The sequence below is a fragment of the Myotis lucifugus genome, unplaced genomic scaffold, assembly GCF_000147115.1.
Source record: "Myotis lucifugus unplaced genomic scaffold, Myoluc2.0 scaffold_8, whole genome shotgun sequence".
Classification (NCBI taxonomy): Eukaryota; Metazoa; Chordata; class Mammalia; order Chiroptera; family Vespertilionidae; genus Myotis; species Myotis lucifugus.
Window position 1 is genome coordinate 13112940 of NW_005871056.1, and position 25373 is coordinate 13138312.

Consider the following 25373-nt stretch of genomic DNA (forward strand, 5'->3'; position numbering starts at 1 on the left):
CACTATGACATACACTGACCACCAGGGGGCAGACGCTCAATGCAGGAGCTGCCCTCTGGTGGTCAGTGCGCTCCCACATGGGGGAGTTCTGCTCAGCCACAAGCCAGGCTGATGGCTGCCAGTACAGTGGTGGTGGTGGGAGCCTCTCCTGCCTCCTCAGCAGCGTTAAGGATGTCTGACTGCAGCTTAGGCCTGCTCCCTGCTGGCAAATGGACATCCCCCGAGGGCTCCCGGGCTGCCAGAGGGATGTCTGACTGTCAGCTTGGGTCCGATCCTCCGGGGAGCGGGCCTAAGCCAGCAGGTGGACATCCTCCGAGGGGTCCCAGACTGCAAGAGGGCATAGGGCAGGCTGAGGGACCCTCCCGAGTGCACAAATTTTTGTGCACCGGGCCTCTAGTCTACTTATATAAAAACCATAGGTGGTGTTCATCATGACCTGAACTGCCGCAACCAAGCGGAAGGAAGTCAGTCCTGCAGGGGTTGTCTTGGCAACAGCTGCGCCCTCCTCCGAGCTGTTTTCCGGAGCTGTTTCCTGTAAGGTCAGGGTTTGAGGCAGGAACCCGCCCTGGGAGCGTGGAGACAGATCTTTATATAAAGTGTGCCGTACCAGTACAGCCAAGGGTGAACCTGAGTGGGGGCGGCTGAAAGGCTTAGAAAAGACAGACAAGAAAATGAAAGCCAGGTCTTGGCGGGACACTGCTTCTCTGAGAGACAGCAACCATGCCCACAGCCATGATTTTATTTTATAGCTGATGATACGAGGCAAAGTAAGGGCGTGACCAAGATGTTTACAACATTCTCCTGTGTTTCAGTCCTACTCAACTACATGCACCTGAACTCTATCAAGCCCACATTACTCAGGCACGTGGGACCACGTGTTCGGACCATAGGTCCAGGCTTATAACTACAGCTGTTGGCTATAATTGTGCTGCCCTCCATCGCTAGCTACACATTTCCCCCATCTTTCAGGTAATTTGTGGATAGCGTCTCAATAGAACTTTTCTTGTTTTGAGGCAAACCATTCAGAGACCCAATTTTCCACTTCTTCGTACGTTTTGAAGTGCTGCTCAGAAAGTGCGCGTGCCATCGATCAGAACAAGTGGTAATCTGAAGGAGCAAGGTCTGGTGAATACGGCGGATGGGTTAATACTTCCCAGGCAAGATCTTGTAACATGTCTTTAACTGGTTTTGAAGTGTGTGATGGTGCGTTATCGTGAAGCAAAATTACTTTGCCGTGTCTCCTGGAACATTCTGGTCGTTTCACGATCAAAACGTGGTTCAAATTGATTATTTGTTGTCAGTAGCGATCAGTATTAACGGTTTCACCTGTTTTAAAAGCTCATAATACACCACACCTTCCTGATCCCACCAAACACAGAGCATTGTCTTCTTTCCAAAGCAATTTGGCCTTGCAGTCGATGTTGATGGTTGACCTGGATCAACCCATGATTTTGTGCATTTGGGATTCTCAAAATAAATCCACTTTTCATCGCCAGTCACAATTTGATGCAAAAAAGACTTTCTTTCGTGCCGTTGAAGCAACATTTTACTGATGACTTTTCGGTTTTCCATTTGTCTTTTGTTCAGTTGGTGTGGCACCCATTTTCCTTCCTTTAAAATCTTTCCCATTGCTTGTAAACAATCGGAAATTGTTTGCTGAGCAACGTTTAATCTTTCTGTAAGTTGTTTTTGAGTTTGACACGCATCTTCATTCAATAATGCTTATAATTGTTGGTCTTCAAACTTTTTTGGTTGACCTGGACGTTCTTTGTCTTTCACATCGAAATCCTCACTTTTAAAGTGTTTAAACCAGTGTTCACAAGTATCTTGAGATGGAGCATGTTCACCATAAGCTTCCCAAAGTATAAGATAACTTTTTCTTCAAAATAAAGTAATGAATTAAATCTCTAAGACATACGCCAGGGACCGCACGTTTTTGGGCAAACTGCACGTTATTTAAATCATCATAATGCACTTTAGGTGTTGTTTTTCAATAATTATAACATTTTTATTTACAAAAACAATTAAACAATTAAAGTTCCTAGTGCCTAGTGCTTTTTAACATATGGTACTGCATAAAACATTTTCCTCTATGAAGAGGGACCAAACAAAATTTACATAAGTATCTAGATTCGCTCTTTTTTCCATGGGCGTGAAAAACGAGAACACTCGTGAGCGGTCCTTTAACAGATGGCGCGAGAAACACGAGAAAACGCCTGAGGGTATGAAATGTGTTAAAAATCTTTGGGTTTCTTAAATAAGATAATCTATATATAAAAGGCTAAGTGTCGGTCCATCCGACTAGTAGCTATGACACACACTGACCACGATGGAGCAGACGCTCAACACAGGAGCTGCCTGTGACACGCACTGGCCATTTAAAAATAAACGGCACCCACGGACCTGGCGCCGACAAACCAGCACTCGGGCCCCGCCACCATCCCGGAGCAACACCCCACCAAATCTCAGCCAACACTGCCAAGAACCCATGGTGCAAAATGCTGCCCACAGCCCAGCCCAGCCCAGAAACGGTCTCTGTGGGCACTGGGTAATGATATCACGTAGCAACACACGGCTTCCTATCCCTAGTGACTAGCATACTTGGAATTTCTTCAGCTCAGGAACCCGACTTGCTTTATAGCCAGGTGCAAACATTTTAAAGTTTAACCAAATGTTTGTGAAGCGTTTTCCCGTGCCTCATCTCATTTGATCCCCACAGAAGTCCTAGAGTAGGTAGATAGGAGACTCAGTAGAATCCTATTTTCTTTTCATTAGCAAGACGCAAATAGCGATATTAAAATATTTTTTCTAATTAATTTTCAAGACGCAAATAGCGATATGAAAATATTTTTTCTAATTAATTTTCTTTTAATGTGCATAAATCCATGCACCGGGACACTAGTTTAAGGTAGAAAATTCTGGCTCACACTTTAAAAATAATTTCTCTTATTACTAACGTATTACTCATATTCAAGTGTACACATACTTAATATACAATAACTAAAGAAGAGAAATGTAATGGTAAAAGTATTAGACTAAAAGTCAAGAGATCTTGGCTCATGTTCCCTGGTGGTATAAACTTCGATGAATCTTCTTTTTTAAATTGATCTTTATTGTTGAAAGTATTACAGATGTCCCCCTTTTTCCCCCATTGACACCCCCCTCCACATCCCACCTCTCAGGCCTTTACCACACTATTGTCTGTGTCCATGGGTTATGCATATATGCATGTAAATTCTTTGGTTAATCTCTCCCCACCTACCTCTGCCTTCCCTCTGAGATTCCTCAGTCTATTCCATGCTTCTATATCTCTGGATCTATGTTGTTCATTAGTTTATTTTGTTCATTTGATTCCACATATGAGTGAGATCATGTGATACTTGTCTTTCTCTGAATGGTTTATTTCACTTAGCATAATACTCTCTAGGTCCCTCCATGCTGTCTCAAAGGGTAGGAGATCCTTCACCCTTGATGAATCTTTTGATTCCCACTTTGCTAATTTTTTGAGTTATCTATGAAATATTTTATAGGCCCTGGTTTAACATATGGTACTGCAGTTTTGCTCAGTGTTTTGAGCATTGGCCTGAGTACTGAAGGGTCCTGGGTTTGATTTTGGTCACGGGCACGTACCTTGGTTGCAGGCTGATCCCCAGCCCTGGTCAGGGCTGGTGCTGGAGGCAACCAATCGATATGTCTCTCACACATCCATGTTTCTCTCCCTCTATCTCCCCCTCGCTTCCACTCTCTCTAAAAAAGTATCCTTGGGTGAGGATTAACAGAAATATTTTATAGGAATATACTAATATAGAAGCTTTCTGATTATTTAAGCAGAAGGCATCTATATATATAAAAGCCTAATATGCAAAGTGTCCCCTCGGGAGTTTGATCGCTCACTATGACCAGGGGGCGGCGTGGAATGAAGGGAGGCCCTGGCTGGCAGCCGGCAGCCGCTAGGGACCCTACCCGTGCATGAATTTTGTGCACTGGGCCTCTAGTCACTTATAAGAAAACTCTAAAATAGTCAAATTTATAGAATCAGAATGGAATGGTGTTTGCCCGAGGCTGGGGAAGGGGTGAATGGAGTGTTGCTAATCAAAGGCAAAAGTTTTACTTAAGCAAGATGATGAATAAGATGTAGAGATGTATACAGCACTGTCCCTATTGTGCACTTAACCTGGCCAAGAGCATCTCATACTGTGTTCTCACCACAAAAAGACAACAATAAGTAAATGAAGTACTTAAAAAAGATAGCCCACAGACCATGATTTTCACAACTTATATATTGTTGTTGAGTTAATTGCTTATGTTTTAGAATTATAATTTAATAAAATAATTAAAAATAATATGTTGTTGTTTTCTTATAACCAGGTTTAAGTGTTGTGTAAGCTGCATCAATGGAGCACATACAGGGGGCCTGGAAGACGATCAGCAATGGTTTTGGATTCAAAGATGCAGTGTTTGATGGCCCCAGCTGCATTTCCCCCACAATAGTTCAGCAGTTTGGCTATCAGCGCCGAGCATCAGATGATGGCAAACTTATGGACTCTTCTAAGACAAGCAATACTATCCGTGTTTTCTTGCCAAACAAGCAAAGAACAGTGGTACGTGAACATTCCTCTGAGAAAATTTAGTTGTCCATCTGCCTAAAGGGAACATTATGGATCATGTCGCCCATCTTATAATCAGGCAAAATCTTCACTGTTGCTTAGGGTCTTCATTAATTGGCTTTCCAGCTGCAGATTTTATATGGCTGTGTTCCTCCCACACCTCCTATTTTTCCCAACCCTTGGCCTTTCTTCTATTATAATTCTTGCCTAGTATATCTGCTTTTCTGCACCTCATTTAAACAAATAGTACATTCTTTTTTGTTAATCCTCAACTGAGGATATTTTTTCCATTGCTTTTTAAAGAGAGTGGAAGGGAGGGGAAGAAAGAGAGAAACATGATGTGAGACACACATTGATTGATTGCCTCTCATACACACCCTGACCAGGGCTGGGGATTGAACCTGTAACCCAGGGATGTGCCCTTGACTGGGAATTGAACCCAACACTCTAACCACCAGCCAGGGCAAATAGTATGTTCTTATTTTATTTTATTTTATTTTTTTAAATATATTTTATTGATTTTTTACAGAGAGGAAGGAAGTCATTAATAATTAAAAATTATTTTCTTCTTAATATTAAAGCAAAATGTTCACTTATATATATTTTTGGGGATGTGCCCGCAACCCAGGTACACGCCCCCGACCGGAATCGAACCTGGGACCTTTCAGTCCGCAGGCCGACGCTCTATCCACTGAGCCAAACCGGTTTCGGCAGCAAATAGTATGTTCTTATGGGGATATATTTTAAAGACTCTCAAAGCTCCCTTAGACCTTTCTAGCTAATTTTTAAAAGTCATTAATAATTAAAAATTATTTTCTTCTTAATATTAAAGCAAAATGTTCACTTATATATATTTTTGGATATTATAATTAAGTATTTAGAAGAAAATAAAATTACCTAGAAAAATTCATTTTGTTAAAGTTCACAGGCCCCAGGACAAAGCTGGAGGTTGCTTAGAAATCAGAGTATCTTCTTCTTTTCCAGAGCACTGGCACTAGCCAGTTGATGCTGCAAAGCTTATTTTTGTAGTATCAGTGACAGATTTCTGTTAGCATCTAGCATGACAGACACTGCCACTCAGTTTTTTGACCAAAAAAAAACAACCCTCAACTTAAAAAAAAAAAAATGTTCAAAAAAGTTTTCTACTATCCTAACACCTCCGCATTGAAACAGAAAAATGAAGTTGTGCTCGTTTTGCTTGATGGGACATTTGAAAACCTTAATTCAAACTTCCATGCCTTCTCCTTTCCCACTCTTCATTCTTTATGTAAAATCATTGCATTGTGTTTACTCTTTGTACTTAGGGTGAGGCAGGATTCTGAGGTTGGGAGGTCAGGACAGAGTTTTCTCAGTTCTAACAGTTCCACTCTCCCCAGTTTACTAATAAATTACTTTATACTTCTTTTGTGAACCTAAGGAGTCTCCCAGTTATAGTATTGCATTAAGGTACATTTGAACTCAAAAGGCATTTAAAGTTGATTTATTTTTGTTTCCTAAAAATGAAAGTTTAATGTCTAGCAAAATAAATAGTAACAATCCCCTTATATTTCAACAGTAGTCTTGCATTTGCAAAGTGATTTTTACCTACTATTTCAATTTTCTAACTTTAAATGGAGAGCCCAGGTGGAAGTATGAATGTGATGGGAAGCTGAAGATCACCTGTTGCGGCTTCTGGGCGTTATTGCAGTTATCTTCTCTATCCCCTTCTACTGTTAGTTTGCCTGGAAGGCTGGGAAACTTAGTTTGGCATAATGATTAAGTGTATGGACCTTTAAGAAAGCAGGCCCAAACTTAAATCCCTGTGTTGCCTTTTATTAGCTGTGTCATTTAGACAGGTTACATAATATTTTGAGGCTCTGTTTCCTGACCTTTATGAAATGAGGCATGCTGAATACAGTGGCTAATTCATAAGTAAAATGGTAGCTATGATTATTTCTTGAGTTTTTTTCTACATCTGTGTAGTGCTTGGCAGCCTTCATTTGAACACAACTGGTAGTTGGGAACCAGTGATTTGGAAACTTGATTTCTCCTACAGCTCAAGAGAAGGTTCAGTAGAGAAAGTTAGTTTCTCCTATTTCTTTGACTCGAGATGGACCCTCTATCTCTGGAAGAACCAGCTTCTTTCACCAGGCTCCCAGCTTAGGGGAACGCTGAAGAAGAAAGGAGTTGCTTGCTGGCCAACACCATCAGTCAGCTGTTTCTAATTAGCCCCAGGTTGCTTCACTGCTGGAACCCGAAACAACTCTCATCATTACTTAGTGGGCTCCAGAAATTAGTCAGTTGTAACCAGTTTCAACATGTATCTAAGGGGAGTTGTAGAGAGAATGATAGAGAAGATGTGTATCTGATTTAAATAATTTTAGAAGTAATAAAGTAGTAGTTGCTTATGTTCTGAAGTTTTTTTTTGTCATTTGTTTTGTAAACATGTCTCTCTCTGACAACTGCTGCGGCTGCTTATTGTTGGATGAGTAATTGGCCCATAGCGAGGACTGTTATTTACAGTTAGAATCACCTGACAAAGCAGGTTAAAATAGAGATTCCTGGGCTTCATTCAAGATTAATTGAATCACAATCCTTGTGTTTGGAAGGGGAGAGGCTAGGAATCTATATTTCACAAGCCCCTTGTATGATTCCAGTGGCAGCTACATTTGAGAACCCCACTGGATTAGAAGATATTTAAAGAACTGTCTAACTCTTGGAGACTGTTAATTTTAATGAAGATTAATGATATAATACAGGTATCACTTTACAGCTTTCAAAGCACTGCTCCACAGTGTTTGATACAGGTCATGTATGATACTCTTAGGATGTGTTTATCACTCTTTGTTGTCCTCATTCTTGCTGTTCTTATCTTCATAGTTCAGCTCATTATATTTATTTTATTATTTTGTCCTCTCCCCCCCCCCCCCCTTCAATCCTCACCAGAGGACATGCTTTAATGAATGAGAGAGAGGTGGGGGAGGAGGGGGGGAGGGAGGGAGAGAGAGAAAAAGAGAGGGAGAGATATGAGAGTAAAACATCGATTGGTCACCTCCTATACATTCCCTCCTACTGGGGATCGAACCCACAACCTGGGTATGTGCTGTGAATGGGAATTGAACCCTCAACCTTTCGTTTGTACAGGACTATGCTCCAACCGACTGAACCACAGTGGTCAGGGCTCAGCTCATTATTATTTCACTTGTTTGGGTTTTTTTTCCTGAAAAGCTGGAAGTTAGTGTGATCTTTTTAAGAGTATCACTGCTTCAAGAAACCTTTAAAATAAACTTGTTATGTAACATTTTAAATGAATGTTTTAAAATATTTTAAACCTTTATAATAGATACAAAATACACTCACGTTCCTCTGGGAAGGGGCTGGGTCAGCCACTGGCATCTGTTACTATTTCACCTAGTCGGGGAGCTCCACTGTGGGCAGTTCACAAATACTGCTATTACATTCTGCTCTCCTTACTGGCCATACTGACTCTAGTTGCCTTACGTTGTGTCAACTTTATTGGCTTTAAAAATAAAGTATATAGCTTGTATAAAAACCCTTTAAGATTTTAGTTGAAATTTTTATATAGCTGCCCTTATTAGCACCGTGGACATTCACACATTCTACTAGGCCTCTGAGTGCCTAACTTTTAAGGATTGGGAACAGGGGACTGTGGAGAGGCATAAATGCTGAGGCTACGTGGAATGTTGTGCACATTTATTTAAACTAGCTGTGGCGTTTGTCCTTACAGCAGGGCAGAATCTATCCCTTTTATTTCCTGCTTGCCCTCACTAGTGTGAAGTGCAAATGAGATGGGAATTTTTTTGAAAATCCTCATCCAAAAATATGTTTTAATTTACTTGAAAGAGAGAGAGAGAGAGAGAGAGAGAGAGAGAGAGAGAGAGAAACATTGATGTGAGAACCATCAATTGGTTGCCTCCCCTACGTGACCAGGAATTGAACCTGCAACCTAGATCTGTGCCCCAGTCGGAAATCGAACCTGCAACCCCTTGGTGCACAGGATGACGCTCCAACCAACTGAGCCACCTCACCAGGGCAAGATGGAAATTTTTTTTTTACGAAGATCAACTATTTGGTTGAAAATAGTTTGAAATACAAATTTTTGATCAGGAAGATTCGTTTGTTTATAGATCAGATTGGCTTATTTTTCTTTCTGGTGGATGTTTATGCTTACATGTACATTTCAGTGAGTCAGACAAATTAGATATGTGTAAAGGGAAAGTTTATTATTTTATCCTTTCCAACCACTCACTCTCGATCTTAACAGCTAGGTGTATATCTTTTCACACAGATATATATATATGTTCTCCACCCTTTAAATACCTTACTCTTTGTATTATTCACAAAAACATTTCCCCCCCAGTTAACATATCATGGACACCCCTCCCTCCAGGTCATTATGAGCAATGTAGTAGGGGCATAATGTGACATACACAGATGTTCTGTATTTTATTCAAGTGCTCACCTATTGCTAGACATTCTGTGTGTGTGTGTGTACACCATTATAAGCAATGCTGCTATAAATATCTTTCTACATGCACCCTTACAGACTGGTGCATTTATTTCTGTGCTCGTTTTTCCAAGGGTGTGCAGCCTGTGTTGGTCCTAAAGATGGTCCTTTGTTTGTAGGTCAATGTACGAAATGGAATGAGCTTGCATGACTGCCTTATGAAAGCACTCAAGGTGAGGGGCCTGCAACCAGAGTGCTGCGCAGTGTTCAGACTTCTCCACGAACACAAAGGGTAAGAACTCAAAATTAGCTCCCTTCTTCATGCTAGTAAGGATCTTCAAATAATAACTGTTTTCCATTTTTAAAACAATATACTAGCTTCCTGTAAAATATTGTATATTTGTATATCCTTGTTTATAAAGAGACAATTCAGAAAAATAAAATACTAAGAGCTTGAAATTATTGCTTAAAAACATTGCGTTGAGCCCTAGCTGGTTTGGCTCAGTGGATAGAGCATCAGCCTGTGGACTGAAGGGTCCCAGGTTCGATTCTGATCGAAGCATCCCCTCCGAGGCTAGGGATACTACACATGGCCGGGTTGCGGGCTTGATCCCCAGTAGGGGGTGTGCAGGAGGCAGCCAGTCAATGATTCTCTCTCATCATTGATGTTTTTCTCTCCCTCTCCCTTCCTCTCTGAAATCAATAAAAATATATTTAAAAAAGAACACACATTGCATTGAAAAATAAAATGCATGTTTGATGCTTCCATAGATGGAAACAGTAATGTCAGATTTTTTGAGAGCAAAGTTTTTTTGTGTTTGCAGTAATGCACTGCACACATTAGGTACTCACAAAGTGTTGCATTATTGTTTATAGATAAAGAATGCTATTCCCAAGAGATTGACTCTCTTGTAATTCACTCATTTATTTTTATTCAGTTAAGTTTACTGAATCCCTATAGTTTGATACAGGGCTAAAAGATGCAGAAGAATTTCTGCTTCAAGGAAGATTCAGTGGCACAAAAGAAGCAACCCTTCTGAGGCTAGGAATAATATACCAGCATATCAGAGCCACTTATAATCACCCATTATCTGTTACCGTACCCCAAAAATGTGGATAAATAACCTTATCTTTACCTTATTGCAAAGTCCTAGTTCTGTTATTGAGCTTCGGTTAACATTTGTAATATTTGAGGGAGTTCCCCAGTTTGAGAGTATGGCCCAGAAATGAGTCTACTCAAAGAGGTGAGCATAAATTCCTCTATTTATGCTATTTCTCTTAGCTTAGGAGGTGGTGCAAATCTTCAAAGCAGATGTCATCTTTATTTGGGTGTAGCCCAGGTTGGTCCCCAAGCCAATCTATAGTGCTCCTTAAAGACTAGAGATTCTACCTGTGTGAGGATACAGTGCAAAGGCAGCTACCTTCAAGCCAGGAAGAGGGCTCTTACCAGAACCTAACCTTTCTGGCACCCTGATCTTAAGACTTCTAGCCTCCAAAACTGTGAGAAATAAACCTGTCATATAAGAAAAAAGGTTAGAGAGATTCTGAGATAAGGAGGAGCTTGGTCCATTCCAGTCCCATCTGAGGCTGCATTGATTTAGAACTACCCTACATTATTTCTTGGATAGACAGCACCTGAAGACTGATTGGAAAATAGGGCTGCCCTCTTTTTTCTTTAGGGCAAAACAGGAGTTCCCAGACCTTGTATAAGGAATTATATTAAGGGATTGATGATTTACTATTGGAAACAAAAACAAAGAAAAAAAGCTGGAATAGTCTTCTGGTAAACAAAGGTTTGAATGGTGGTGTTCTCTCCCTACCTGAGAGTATTCATCATTCAGGATGATGGGCCTAATTAACTAGACAAGACATGAGAAAGGAGCTGGGCATTACATTTTACTTCAGTGTATCGATTTTTCTGTCTTGTATACTCTAGGCACCGAAAGAGTGGTCTCAGAATAAATATTAAGACAGTCAAGTCAGCTGTCAGCTTATATTTATAGAGTCTTCAAACTACAGACTTGAGCCTATTGTTTATTAATAGAAAAGTGCATTTCATTTGTGATTCCTTTCTATTTATCTTCTAGATTGAAGTAAGCAAGTGAAGATTAAATATTACCACTGTAGCAGTATTTATAACCTGTTTTATAGGTTCTTTAGGATTTTTAATAGGATTTAATATCACAAAGTCCAATTTATTGCATATTTACATTATGAGATTGCTATATTTCTTTTTTTTTTTTTTAATATATTTTATTGATTTTTTACAGAGAGGAAGGGAGAGAGATAGAGAGTTAGAAACATCGATGGGAGAGAAACATCGATCAGCCGCCTCCTGCACATCTCCTACTGGGGATGTGCCCGCAACCCAGGTACATGCCCTTGACCGGAATCGAACCTGGGACCTTTCAGTCCGCAGGCTGACGCTCTATCCACTGAGCCAAACCGGTTTTGGCTAGAGATTGCTGTATTTCATTGTGTGAACCAACCAACCTGGATTCCAATAATAATAGAGCTCTCACCTTGTTTAAATATTTTCCTTTTGTATGGTTTTTTTAAATCCTCTTTAGTAAAAAAGCACGTTTAGATTGGAATACTGATGCTGCCTCCTTGATTGGAGAAGAACTTCAAGTAGACTTCCTGGATCATGTTCCTCTCACAACACACAACTTTGTAAGTTGCCGATCTCTTCTCTCTTTGTGGCATATTGAGTGTTTTGGCTAGCGGGAATTTCTCCAAGGTAATAAGCATATATCTAAAGCTTTAATTATGCCATTGTTTTACATTAAGGCAGTTTAGGCTTCATTAGTCACAGATATACTTTAATTTCTAGGTATGAATATTACAAATGTTGGAAGTACGATTCTTTATTTATGAAATCTCTTGGGGGTCAAGAAAGAAATTATTTTGTCTTTTGTCACCTTTCATTTATTCAGCATAATTTACACGTGTTCTTGTCGCTCCAGGCTCGGAAGACCTTCCTGAAGCTTGCCTTCTGTGACATGTGTCAGAAGTTTTTGCTAAATGGATTTCGATGTCAGACTTGTGGCTACAAATTTCACGAGCATTGTAGCACCAAAGTACCTACTATGTGTGTGGACTGGAGTAATGTCAGACAACTCTTGTAAGGCATTATTCTTTATTAACATAATATAAGAGAGTGGGGATGTATAACATCACTTGAGGATGCTAATTGTATATTTGACTGACAAGTCAGGGATTTGGACTTGGTAAATGAATTATCGTGATCTGGAAACCATCTACTTTAGAAACATGACATATCTGAAACCAGTGAGTTTTAGTGCAGCGTAACTCTCTAAAATGAGCAGGTAGGGCTGTTAATCCGTCATAGAGAGATTGAGATACCATGATTCAGTAATGCAAAGAACAAAGGGATACAGGAACCAAAACGACAGTGTCACCTAGTAGTTCACTAATAGACACCATCTTCACCTCAAACTGGAGAAACAGTTTTGAAATTATTTGAATCTAAAACCTTAAAAGACATTTGTATCCCTCAGGAGATAAACCAGTTATCAAAATGTATATCATATGGAAGAAGTATCTTTTAGTAAGGTTTAAGTTAAAGGTACATATTCCAAAGTGCTTTTTAAAACTGTTAATATAGGAATATGAAAAGTCAAAGTCTTATCCTTTTTTGAGGGATAAACTAAGGGAGTGTTATCATTAAACCATAATGGGAACATCTTTTTTACTTTTGTGGTAGTGACATGTTGCTTTTACAGAGACCTTGTATAGGATAAATGGCACAAGCTTTGGAGTCCAGCAGACATGGGTCAAAATTTTGATGTTGTCAATAACTATAACCACCTCTGAGCCCCTTGATTCACTTATCTGGGGGGGGGGGGGGAGGTTATTACCTTCCTGGCAGTGTTCTTGTGAGGATTACCTGAGGTAATGTGAAATTGCTGAGCATAAGTGCTCATCTCACTACCACTTCTCTTATTTATGACTTTTGGTGCTGAATGTGACTTACTCTTTATATTTCAGTCTTTTCATCTATGTGTTTCTGAGACAGAATGTTTCCAGAAAAGCTCTACATGATTTATGTTATAATGTGCCTTACTGGAGCACATAGTTGGACATTGGGCCAGTATTTCCTAGAAACACGTAGAGCCTGCATGTTCATTGGCAGGTCAATATTGTTCACAATTTGTGGTTATTCAAACCCAATCATTTGGGTTGATGGTCTCTTTACTCTGGGTAGCCTAAAATGATCAAAGAAAATGTGAATAGGAAAAGTTCAGTTTGAGGAGCTTTAATTTGCAAGGAAGTCAGGCTGACTATAAAATAACTGCAAGTCTATAAACTAGTCTTTCTCTGATTTCATTTAGATTGTTTCCAAATTCCACTCTTGGTGATAGTGGGGTCCCAGCACTGCCTTCTTTGACAATGCGTCGGATGCGAGAGTCTGTTTCCCGGATGCCTGTTAGGTAAATTTTTTTTACTATAGCTTTTTTTTTTTAAGTTATAATGGGGACTTGAGAGGTGGGATTGCATCCTGAATATAAAAGAAAAGGTTTTTTGGGGGCTTTTTTGCATTCTCTCCTCTCTCTATAAACCCTTTGCTGTTTTATTGGTGTTAGAGAAAAATGTAGAACTTTCTTTTTGTGGTCCTGTGGTTCTTACATTCTGGAAAGTGACTCTTACTAGAGGTTTCTTCTGTTATCATGTATGCCCCTTAATATCTCATCATATTTTAAAAACCTTGAGATTTTTGCTGCCTTCAGTATGTAGTGAGGTGAGCCTCAGGGGGAGGGTCCCAAAACTATGTAAAATGATGTAATAAAAACAAAACTTTTTTAAAAGCTTTTTTCTTATTTTAATATATTTTTATTGATTTCAGAGAGGAAGGAAGAGGGAGATAGAAACATCAATGATGAGAGAGAATCATTGATCGGCTGCCTCCTGCACACCCCCTACTGGGGATTGAGTCTGCAACTTGGGCATGGGCCCTTACCAGGAATCGAACTGTGACCGTCTGGTTCATAGCTCAGTGCTCAATTACTGAACTTATTATGGCCTTGCATTGCTAAGACCATGGTATTTAATAGACTGCTATCTTTAAAAAGAATCTAATTACATATATATTTTTTGAGTCTTCAGTTTTATTACAAAAATGTAGATGATCAGTTTGATCAAAATGAAAGCTTGTTCACAAATTTGCATGAATATTGTAAATACAAAGACTCCTGAAACAACATACTTTTGATACAATTTTCATTTTTTAAAGGGATGCTAACATTAAATTTTCTGCTTTGTAATCTCAGTGCCAAGACATTCTACTTTAATAGTGTTTCTTTTCTGCAGTTAAATTGAAATTCACAGGGATAATTGAAACATGCAGACAAAACCTTGTCAGCAAAGGTTAAAAATCCACTTTTTGGTGGTATTTTTATGTAAATACCCTTTGTTATGTACCTGTGATTTTGAACATACTTTTTCTTTACTGTTTTCCACCTTTAAAATGAGCGTTTGTTGACTTTACATCTTGCTTAGTGTTGTGAATTTGAAACCTAAAGTAATAGCTTCCTCTTTGTAAAAAGTCTGACTTTAATGTGTATATGATCGTATAATATTTAATGGCCTTTATGAAACCACCATAGAATTGTTAAAAGTAGCATATCTTAGAACAAGAGATTTGTATCGAAATAGTGTCTGGATATATATTTGTGTATGATTTTGTTTTTCTTGATAATTTGAAAAGCAAGTCTGTCCAAAAAAACTGTACTTGCTTCTGAAGATTTCACAGAAGAAACCAGGCCTCTGAGGTTATAAACATTGAATTACCTTCGAAGGCAATTTTTCAAGGCAATAGAACAATTTCCACTAGAAAAACTAGCCTTTTATCCCTTGAATTCATGCATGGGGTTATTTGAATCTGAACAAAACATCTTTAGAGCAAATAGTGAAAATGTTATATTTAATGTGTGTTTCCAGTCTGGCTGGTGGGGGAGTAGCATTGGCTGCAAGAGGCCAGTGATCAATTCATAGATATTGCAACCTAAAAATGGAATTCACGCCCTAGTTGGTTTGGCTCAGTAGGTAGAGTGTCGGCCTGTGGACCAAAGCTCCCGGTTTCAATTCTGGTCAGGGGTATGTACCTCGATTGCAGGTCCTCCCTGGTCGGGGCTTGTGCAGGAGGCAGCCAATCGATGTGTTTCTCTCACATCAATATTTCTTTCTATCTTTTCCTCTCTCTTCCCCTCTCTAAAAATCAATGGGAAAATATCCTCAGGTGAGGATAAAAAATAAATAAATAAAAAATGGAACTCATATTAACAGACTTTGTGAGTTGGTTATGGAAGGAGAGGATACACAGTAGATAAAATGCTGGCCTTTTTGTAGATGTGCTCAGCAGGTCTAACCATTAAATAATTTTCCTTAAAATTCTCTGATTTAGTTTCTAAATTAAACTGGGCAAGTTCTAGCTAGCTTAGGTTGGCAATGCTAATCTGCTCTTTTCCAGAGATGGTCTACAAATTTGGAGTATTCTCTAGATCAGCGGTTCTCAACCTGTGGGTCGCGACCCCTTTGGGGGTCAAACGACCCTTTCACAGGGTCGCCTAAGACCATCGGAAAACACATATGTAATTACATATTGTTTTTGTGATTAATCACTATGCTTTAATTATGTTCAATTTGTAACAATGAAATTGGGGGTCACCACAACATACCCTTGTATTAAAGGGTTGCGACATTAGGAAGGTTGAGAACCACTGCTCTAGATGTTGTTCTTTTCACATGAATTCCAAGAGCATGTATTACTTCCTTTTCAAAAATTTGCATGCAAAAGCATCTACACAGAGGAAAAATTTTAAATGATGCATATTCAAAGAAAAGAACATTTTGTAAAAGGTTGTAATGTAGTACAAGTAGGGTTTACCACAGAGTATCTTTTTTCCTTTTTCTTTTTTTAAATAATGTGTATTGATTTTTTAGAGAGAGGAAGGGAGAGGGAGATAGAGAGGAACTTACCAATGTGAGAGCACAACATTGATCAACTGCCTCCTGCACCCTCCTCCCTACTGAGGATTGAGCCCACAACTCAGGCATCAAGCCTGCAACTCTGTCAAGTGCCGACAGGGATTGAACAGACAACCTTTCAGTGCACGGGATGATGCCCAACCAATGAGCTACACCTGCTAGGGTGTCCCAAGGATCTTAATAAAGTAGGTAGTTGAATGACTTTTCCAGTGGGGAGGCATGCATGTCAATCATGGAATTGTCTTTCTTCTCCTCACCTAGTTCCCAGCATAGATACTCCACGCCCCACGCCTTTACATTCAACACCTCCAGCCCCTCCTCTGAAGGTTCCCTCTCGCAGAGGCAGAGGTCGACATCCACACCTAATGTCCACATGGTCAGCACTACCCTACCTGTGGACAGCAGGATGATTGAGGTAATAATAGGGCCCTGTGGGCGGTGATGGGAATCAGTCAGTTCGGGTGGGGTTGACTGTTGTGCCAGAGAGTTGGGTTTCAAATCTGATAAGCACTTTCTCAGATCTTTGAACTTTTTAAATTTCTTTTTTATCCACTACATCTTTAGATTGGCTGAGTAATTTGGATGGTATATCATTCAAGTGGAGAACTAAAATTTCCTGAAGAAATGTTAACACTTGAATTCGTTTTTTCCATGTTAGATTTGAATAGGATTTCAGTGAGCTAGTGAATAAGCTACATAAGTAGTTTCATTTTGGTGTGGGAAAGAAAATAATAGTGATGGAGAACTACAAACTCTGAAAGACTTTAAATGTTTTAATTTAGAAATCAAAGGGTGGTCAGGATTTTAATAAGCAGGTATTTAGGGAGATGTAAAAGTGCCCAGCTAGTGCTTTCAAACTGCCTTTTCTTTTCTTGGCTTTTGGTATGTTCTATTTGTTTGGTTTGCTTTCTAGTTCATCTTTAATAACAACTGAATACACTTAAAACTACTTCCTTTGTTCTTCATTCTTCTTTATTTCTCATTGCTTTGGACTAGAATAACAGCCTGAATGCTTCTCCCAGGGCGTGGTCCAGAGGATTTTGTTTGAGGGGAAGAGTAGGTATTCTTCTTTATGCCTTTGCTTTCTTGTCAATTAACAGGATTGCTAAGACTGTCAAGACAGTAGACTGTCAGAAAGAAAACAATCACTAAGTTAAATTTTATATTTATTGTCAGACTTGCTTTCATGTTCTTTTTCTTTTTTTGGAAATAGAGCACATACGAGTAAAAAAAATACTGTCTGTGGTATTGCTGACAGGTGAAATTAGTTTCTCAAGTGTGATTTTGAAGCTGAGGGCATTAAAATTTTTTTAAATCATTTCCAATCCAAGACCAATGCTAGCTAGATTTATTTGGTTGGTACAGCACCACTATTCTATTTATACCTTGTTTAAAAACCAAATGTGTCAGTTTGGTTGATATGCCTTGAAAATCCTTTGTTAAAACTTATCAGAGATAACTATGCTCTCTCTACATCATGATTTGTTCCTTGAAGAACCTCAGGGATACCTGCCACTTCAGGCGCAGCTTACCTCACTCAGCCCTCAAATCACGTGTCCTACCAATCAGAGGTGGCAGGAACTCAACAAAAAACTTGGCTTCTGATATGGGGTCTATAGTTGTCATTTGTCAGGAGGGACACACTTCGAGTATTACAGGATTATTGTGAGGAGGTCATGTGTATAGAAGCTATGAATTTTATTTCTATTTCTTATCATAATTAGCCCTGTTAATCATATGGTAATATATCAGTTACTTATTTTTTCTATATGACTTGTTCCTGTGTAAATACTCTATTTAAAGGAAACATTAAAAGTGAAAATTTTTTAATTTTTACTATAAAATAACCAGCACTGCCATTGTGCTTAATCCTCTCTGTACTTTATTTATTTAATCCTCACCTGAGGATATGTTTTTATTGATTTTAGAGAGAGAGGAAGGGAGAGGGAGAGAGAAACATGAGACAGCAAATTTTAATTTGTTTTTATCACATATGATTCAGCATTCTTAAAGTATACATTCTTGCTTTAATATTTAGATTCCAAGATGTTTGAAAGGTCCCTTTTAGGATAAATCAATCCAACTGTAGATATTAGTACAGAATAAAATAAAATAGAATAGATATAAGGAAGAAAATTACTGTGACATTAAGAAAAAATCCTAGTGCATGGGAATATAATCCTGGTCAATAAAATACATTGTGCCATGCTTTAACTAAAAACAAGTAATAGATTAGTTGGATAATAAAGCTGTAGCTGCTGCGTATTTAATAAAATTCAGGTTTATTTTTGGCCAATATTTTTCCCTCCTGGCAGCCATCCTGTTGTACTTAAAACCACACAAATTCCTGGACTTCCCACCTGCTCTCCCAAACATGCTTACTCAGTCCTAGTGGGCATGGGAATCTGTGACATTAAACACCTCTCTAGGTGATTCTTGAAGACTTGCCAGGTGTGGGACCCCAGATCCAGGCTTTATTGGTGAACTGTGAAGATGCTTTGGTGGGGCTGCCAAAGGCCAGGAAGGGCAACTTGGTTTATAATTTTTCTTTAAATGTTGTGAAGATGTTACGGAGTGGCAGCATTCCAGTAATAGTTGTGTGAAAAAAAGTATCTTACCTTAACTATGGTGACACAGAGAAAACAAAGAGGATAGGATTTCCCAGAAAAACACCCTTTTTCAGGATGTGGGGGCCAAGTGGTTTTATATTGTTACTATTTATATACTCTTAAGTGAGGATATATAAATTGAGTACTTAGGTCTTGTGGAGGGCCTTGTGATTTAACTTTCACCCAGTTTGTGATAAATTCTACAGATAGCATTTGACGTCTTACCCACATAGAGAGTAACTAATTTCAGAGCTTGCCCATAGAGTCTGAAGAGCATTTTGTGGTGAATGAGCTGAGATCCCTCGTGAAGGTTTCTTGTTTTAGTTCTGCCACCTACTGGCAGTGTGACCCTGGCCAGGTCTTTTGACCTGTTACACTGTTTTCTTTCTTTTTTTTTTAAATTAAATCTTTATTGTTCAGATTATTACATTTGTTCCTCTTTTTCCCCCCATAACTCCCCTCCTCTCTACACTGTTTTCTTATATGTAAAATGTAAGTATTGGACTAGGAGATTATGATCCTTTCATCTTTCCATGATTTTTAGGCTTGGATAAAGTGATAAAGTCATGGCTCACTCATATCAAATCCAGCTTCTGGCCAATGTGCCCTAATGAACTCCTAGAGGAGTAAGAGTGAGCTTGCCACTGACTCCCCACTGTTTTTGTTGCCTTACGGGAGCAAGATCCCCAAGCATTGGAAAGATCTTAGCTGATAGTACCTTTGCTAGCCTTCCTTAAAGTGTATGTTTGCTGTGTGCATTGCCTTCTTCTGAGATAATTTGGTTTTCATCATATATGAAAAATTAGCATCAGTCCTCCTAATATTTGATAACAATCTCAGAAGTATTAGCCAGTGACATTTGGTGAATTTAATTGAAGGAAAGTGTATAATTAGACTGTATTTTAGAGATTTTGTCCTCTACTTTGTTCTTGCAAATCCTCCCCTCCGTCTTCCCCAGAGAACATCTTTTCTAGTGCAGAAATTGACCAGCTTTCCTTTTCTGTTTCAGGATGCAATCCGAAGTCACAGTGAATCAGGTACTTGTCCAAAGTCTTAGCAAATAGTAATGGGTTTTTGCTCTTAATGTTGTGTATCTTCTTTTGGCTTATCCATGTGTGGATTCTGTTTATCTTGTCTATTAAGCCTCACCTTCAGCCTTGTCCAGCAGCCCCAACAATCTGAGCCCAACGGGCTGGTCACAGCCCAAAACCCCTGTGCCAGCACAGAGAGAGCGGGCACCAGGATCTGGGACCCAGGAGAAAAACAAAATTGTGAGTATGGCCAAAGTATCTCCTGCAGGTTAGGGTTCAGTAAGAAAAACTTAGAAATGAGAATGCTTTTAATTTTGGGAGGCAGGGGACTCTAAAAAAAAACATTTGATGAATTCTTTTATAAATGTCAGTGCCATTTTTGGTATGCTTGCATTAGGAAAACTTACTGGTTTGTTGTAAGGGAGGGTGCAACTAAGATGGTATTTTCTGAAAAATAAAAATTGGAATTATAGTTAATATGTTTATCTTTAAAACGTATGAGAATAGATGGAGTTGATCTTTTCTTTGAAACCCTTGTTAAATAGACCTTTACCATTCCATGGAATGTATTTAATATCTGATTGTTTCAGAGGCCTCGTGGACAGAGAGATTCAAGTTATTACTGGGAAATAGAAGCCAGTGAAGTGATGCTCTCCACTCGGATTGGATCAGGCTCCTTTGGAACTGTTTATAAGGGCAAGTGGCATGGTAAGTTTGGGGCCTTTACTTCAAGGGGTGAAGTCAAGTTTCAGTACAGAGAGCATAGGAGGGGGATAGGATTCAGCAAGCTCTGTAGCTCACAGCAGCGCTCTCTAGGAGCAGTGGTTCTCAACCTTCCTAATGCCGCGACCCTTTAATACAGTTCCTCATGTTGTGGTGACTCCCAACCATAAAATTATTTTTGTTCCTACTTCATAACTAATTTTGCTACTGTTGTGAATCGTAATGTAAATATCTGATATGCTATATGTGTTTTCCGATGGTCGCGACCCACAGGTTGAGAACCGCTGCCTAGGGATACTGGATTACATCTGAAGATTGAGTTTAATATTTCAGTGATATTTCATAGCATTCATTTTAGACTCCACAATGCTGTAATTGGTATAAAGTTGTCAGGATAATTAGAAATTGGTGAACAAGAGGTGAGCCCTAAACGTCAGGGAATCTTCTTATAAACTGACTAGAGGCCTAGTGCATGAAATTCGTGCACAGGTAGGGTCCCTAGGCCTGTGTGGCGATCAGGGCCAATCTGTAGGGCGACCGGTCGAGCGATCGAGGGGCCCCCACTGGCACCCGCCTTGGCAGGCCTGGGGCCTGTGGGCAGGAGGCAGCTCCTGCATTGGGCATCTACCCCCCTGGTGGTCAGTGCGTGTCATAGCAACTGGTCATTCTGCTGTTTGGTCAATTTGCATATTAGGCTTTTATTACATGGGATTAAATACAGGCTGCATGAGGGACATGCTTTGAAGCTTCTTAAATGAGTAAGAATCTGCTGCTATGAGGGGAGCATGTATTCTAGAAACTTAAAGCTGGAAAGCACCTTAGAGATTTTACATGTAAGAAAACAGGTCCTGAGAGCGGAACCATCATGCCCCTGGTCAAACAGCTGGGCACAGGAGAGCCAGGAGCCTCCTGCAACAGCTTCTCTTTGCTCTGCCCTAGGATTGGCTGTGGGAATCCCAATCAAATAGGGAAGCTTTCAAAGGCTTACTTCTTGAATCTGTGGAGTTGTTAGTATTCTTATTCTAATGGAAACACTTTTTTCTCTTGGAAGGAAATGTACTATTGCAATGTCTGTAGCCACAGCTTGTGTATTTGGCAACTAAATACTTGGCATTTTCTGTTAGGTTTTTAATGACTCTGGCTTTAGGATGTTAACATCATAAGAAGTATTGCCTTTTAAAACGCTACTAAATAGACATCTCTTATAAATTCAGATTTTTAAAAAGAAAAAAAAACCAAAGCAAGCAAACAAAAAGTAAAAACACCTAAAGTGCCTACATGCCTATATTTCTACTTTGGATGCTCCCATATTATCTTTATTTGTAAATGGGCAAAGATTGAGAGAGGTTAAGAGCATCACGTGAATGGAGCATTAAAATTCAAGGTTTTGAAAACCAAGAAACACCTCCAATATTACTTGAACCTTAAGTTCACGAATATGAGTTTGCCACTTGTAACTAATCATCTGACAGATTTCTCCTTTAAGGGACTGGCACAGGAGTGAACGTTTGTAAATTACATGTAGGATGATTCCTTTTCCTTGGAAAATTCTGTGTAATATACTAGTGGCCTGCCTGTGGGTCTCTGAGAAATTACACTCTGGCAGAATATTATCCAGATGGATGTCCCAAATGTCTAAGTGACCCCTTAGGAAAGGAGAGAGGTGCTTGTACCTGAGACAAGGCTGAGAGTAATTGCAGGAGTTAGAGCAGTGACTATTGCTTTAATGCTTCCATTAGGAGCATTGAATCATTTTTATGCCACATTTTTTTAAAGCATCTGCTAAAAGCCAATAGATGCAGTGTAAATTGTGCCCCAATTTAAGTGTCCTGATTGAGCACATAATTTTTAAAGATTAGTTAGATTTGCCACAGTACTGCTTATGAGCTTGTGTTTTTTCTCAATCATGTGAGCTTTTAGACTGTGATAAGATGTATTTGTTATAGTGTTACTGCCATAAAGTCTGTTAGAAGGTAGATAATGTCTAATGCTTTTAAGATTCTAGTTGTATTTTTTATTATTTTTTAAATTTCTTTATTAAGGTATTACGTCCTCATCCCCCCATTACCCTCCCCAAACCCCCCACTCATGCCCTCACCCCCCTATTGTCTGTGTCCAGTGGTTAGGCCTATATGCATGCATACAAGTCCTTTGGTTGATCTCTCCCCCTTACCCCCACCCTCCCCTACCTTCCCTCTGAGGTTTGACAGTCTGATCGATAAAATTCTAGTTTTTTAAAGTCTGAAAAGTCAGCCTCTCAAAAATCGAGCCATGATCTCTGAATAAAGAAGAAAAATGGATCAAGGAAACCATAATTTCTAGATTGAGTGTTTTGTGCTGTACTCTCCCTGCCACTCCCTTTGTTACTGTTTTCCTAGTTCCTGTATACATTATTTTATTCAATTTATTAGTGAGAGCTATTTTGATGATTTTTGAAAATTTTTTATTCTGCCTAGCAGGTGTGAAAGTAAACAGAAGGGTCTCAAAGCAGCTGAGATGGAGACCTCGGATCCATGAACTAAAAGTTCACTTACTTTATGTAAAGAGGCCCTGGGGTTCAAGTACAGAGCCTCCTCTTAAGCATAAGTTCGGGGTCTGATTTGTTAGTCTCTGCTCAATACAAACAACACATTTAAGGGAATGAAGATAGCAATAGAGGCTGTAGACTGATGGCAGGGACCATCACTGACAGCATGAGAAGAAGGCAGCAAAACCCTCAAGTAGATCTCTCAACTGGAGAACCGTCTTAGGCCACTTAGTGTGAGGCAAGCAGTCTGGTATAACCCTTGTCTGGGGATCCCCATCTCAGCCTAACGCTGAAGTTTATAACTTTCACTGAGTCAATAAGAAGAGGAGGAATGGTGTTGGTTCTATTCTGTTCTAGAAATCAGGGAGTGTGTATAAGTTTTAGACAATCCCAATGGGGAAATGAATTGGTGTTTAAAAAGGTTAAAAACATTCCAAATTTACCAATGATAACAGCTCTTCTTCTCCAATGACGAATGAGATATCAACATCCCATTAAAAACACAACCTATAGAAACAGGTCTTAACTTATTTGTACTATATTTGCTTCTGACTTTACTATTAAGGGAAAGTAAGAAGTTCTGGTTAACTACTTCATATAGCTAACCTCCATAAAAAGGCTGACTACCTTTGTCATTCATATTACTTGCTAATGTGATAAAGTACCATCCTTTAGATGTTGGAAGATTGCCAGCTGTAAAGGTATTTGGATAGTTTGGAGAGCAGTCTATTTGAGCCGGGACCTAATTCTACAGACTTGGGGCCAGGCAAGGCCTAGGGGCCTTAGGCTGGGCACTGAGTCCTGACTTACCTGCCAGAAACTGATTCTGAACCTGGGCTGCGAACAGCTAAGTCCTCAGTATACCCACCAGAGGCTGTCCCCACTTCCACTCCAGAGCCTCAGCCAGACAGCTTACAGTTGCATCTTAGAATTCATTCCTTTGCAATGCTTCCTGAGCATTCTTCTAATACCAAGCATTCTTCTAGGGGCTTAGGAATGAAGCAGTGAACAAAACAGATAAAAATTCTTTCTCTTAATGGAGTTTATATTCTGATGAGGACAATAACCAAGAAAAGTATATAGTGTATTATAAGTGCTAAGCAGAAAAATGGAGGAAAGCATGTATGGAGTGGCAGGCCCAGTTCAGTTTTTGTAGATTGGTAGGGAAGGAGTCTGCTGAGGAAATGGCATTTGTATGAAGCCTGAGGGTGGTGCAGGTACCTGGGAAAGCAGCAGCAGCAGGTGCAAAGTGGGCCACTCACCTGGCCTTGATGGCTTCAGTAGAGTAAATGAGGGGAAAGGCTAATAGGAGTGGGGTCTGAGGATGGAGGTTGTAGAATCCCATGAGAAATCATTCCAACTCTAGGCAGTTCCTACCAAGTGGAAAACTGTTTTGTTTTTTTCTTTTTTAAAAAAATATATTTTATTGATTCTTTACAGAGAGGAAGGGAGAGGGACAGAGAGTCAGAAACATCGATGAGAGAGAAACATCGATCAGCTGCCTCCTGCACGCCCCCCACTGGGGATGTGCCCACAGCCAACGTACATGCCCTTGACCGGAATCGAACCCAGGACCCTTGAGTCTGCAGGCCGACGCTCTATCCACTGAGCCAAACCGGTTAGGGCTGGAAAACTGTTCTTTATATGAGTTGAACTCCGTTTTCCTATGCTTGTCCATTGTCCCTAGCAGACTGACTGCCTATCATGGAAATTCTTAGAATATTTACACGTAAATGAAGTGGGGTCATATAGAGTCTCGTTATTGTAACTGTTCACTGTAAGCTGGCCGGCAGATGCATCCCTGTGGGGGCCATAGGACTGTCTTTGACCCTGTTTGATGACTTGCATGAAGACTCAGGTATTGTGGGTCTCACACAGAGTTGTGATGTATCTTTGGATAATAGAATTTAGAGAGATGGGTGGATTTGAATGGGCTGTGATGATGGAACAAAGAAAATAAGAACTTTTAATTATCCCTGTTAACTCTTCCAAAAAATGGAGGCTAGAGGTGAAGGATGATCAGCTGACTACCAGGAAAGTGAGTCACTGTGAGCAAGCTTTGGCTCCCAGTGAATCCTCTGAGCTCTAAGGTTGCATTACAGATTAGGTCTAAAATTGGTGCCACTGGGGATGAGTTTAGTGGCAACTGGAGCATGTCTGGAGGAAAGCTGTAAAAAAGGGAAGGGCTCATGAACTAGGGAAGTCCTGAGGAACAATACAGCATCTCCCCAAGCCTTCTTCCTGCACCCCACCCTGGCCTGTCCCTTTAAAGCTCTGCCCAGTGCCTGGGCCAGCAGCACTGCCATCTCCTAGCCCTGCCACTCAGTTGGCTGCCACATGGATCATTTTACCTTCATAGGGCTTCTTGCCTCCACCCCCTCCTTTCTATTCCCATGCCACTACTGTGCCTGCATCTTACCT

The 25373-nt window shown here is 39.8% G+C and overlaps 2 protein-coding genes across 8 annotated transcripts in view; one reads left to right on the plus strand and one right to left on the minus strand.

Moving 5' to 3' along the window:
* Positions 1-25373, plus strand: part of RAF1 (Raf-1 proto-oncogene, serine/threonine kinase) — a 75215-nt gene that overhangs the window by 42455 nt on the left and 7387 nt on the right. For 4 of the 7 annotated variants that reach the window (XM_006083822.3, XM_023749642.1, XM_023749641.1 and 1 more), the window contains exons 2-10: positions 4369-4601; positions 9234-9346; positions 11625-11727; positions 12021-12178; positions 13410-13508; positions 16324-16477; positions 19681-19708; positions 19815-19942; positions 20293-20410. In XM_006083822.3, the coding sequence (XP_006083884.1) occupies positions 4395-4601; positions 9234-9346; positions 11625-11727; positions 12021-12178; positions 13410-13508; positions 16324-16477; positions 19681-19708; positions 19815-19942; positions 20293-20410 (1108 nt within the window). In that variant the 5' untranslated portion in view covers positions 4369-4394. Of the gene's footprint in view, positions 1-4368; positions 4602-9233; positions 9347-11624; positions 11728-12020; positions 12179-13409; positions 13509-16323; positions 16478-19680; positions 19709-19814; positions 19943-20292; positions 20411-25373 lie in introns of those variants that run through there. The other 3 variants (XM_023749644.1, XM_023749645.1, XM_023749646.1) reach the window with 3 other exon arrangements.
* MKRN2 (makorin ring finger protein 2) overlaps positions 19993-25373 on the minus strand; it is a 42268-nt gene continuing 36887 nt past the window's right edge. Inside the window, exon 9 of the transcript XR_002828000.1 lies at positions 19993-20149. The gene's annotated coding sequence lies outside the window, so the exon portion shown is untranslated. The remainder of the gene's footprint in view (positions 20150-25373) is intronic.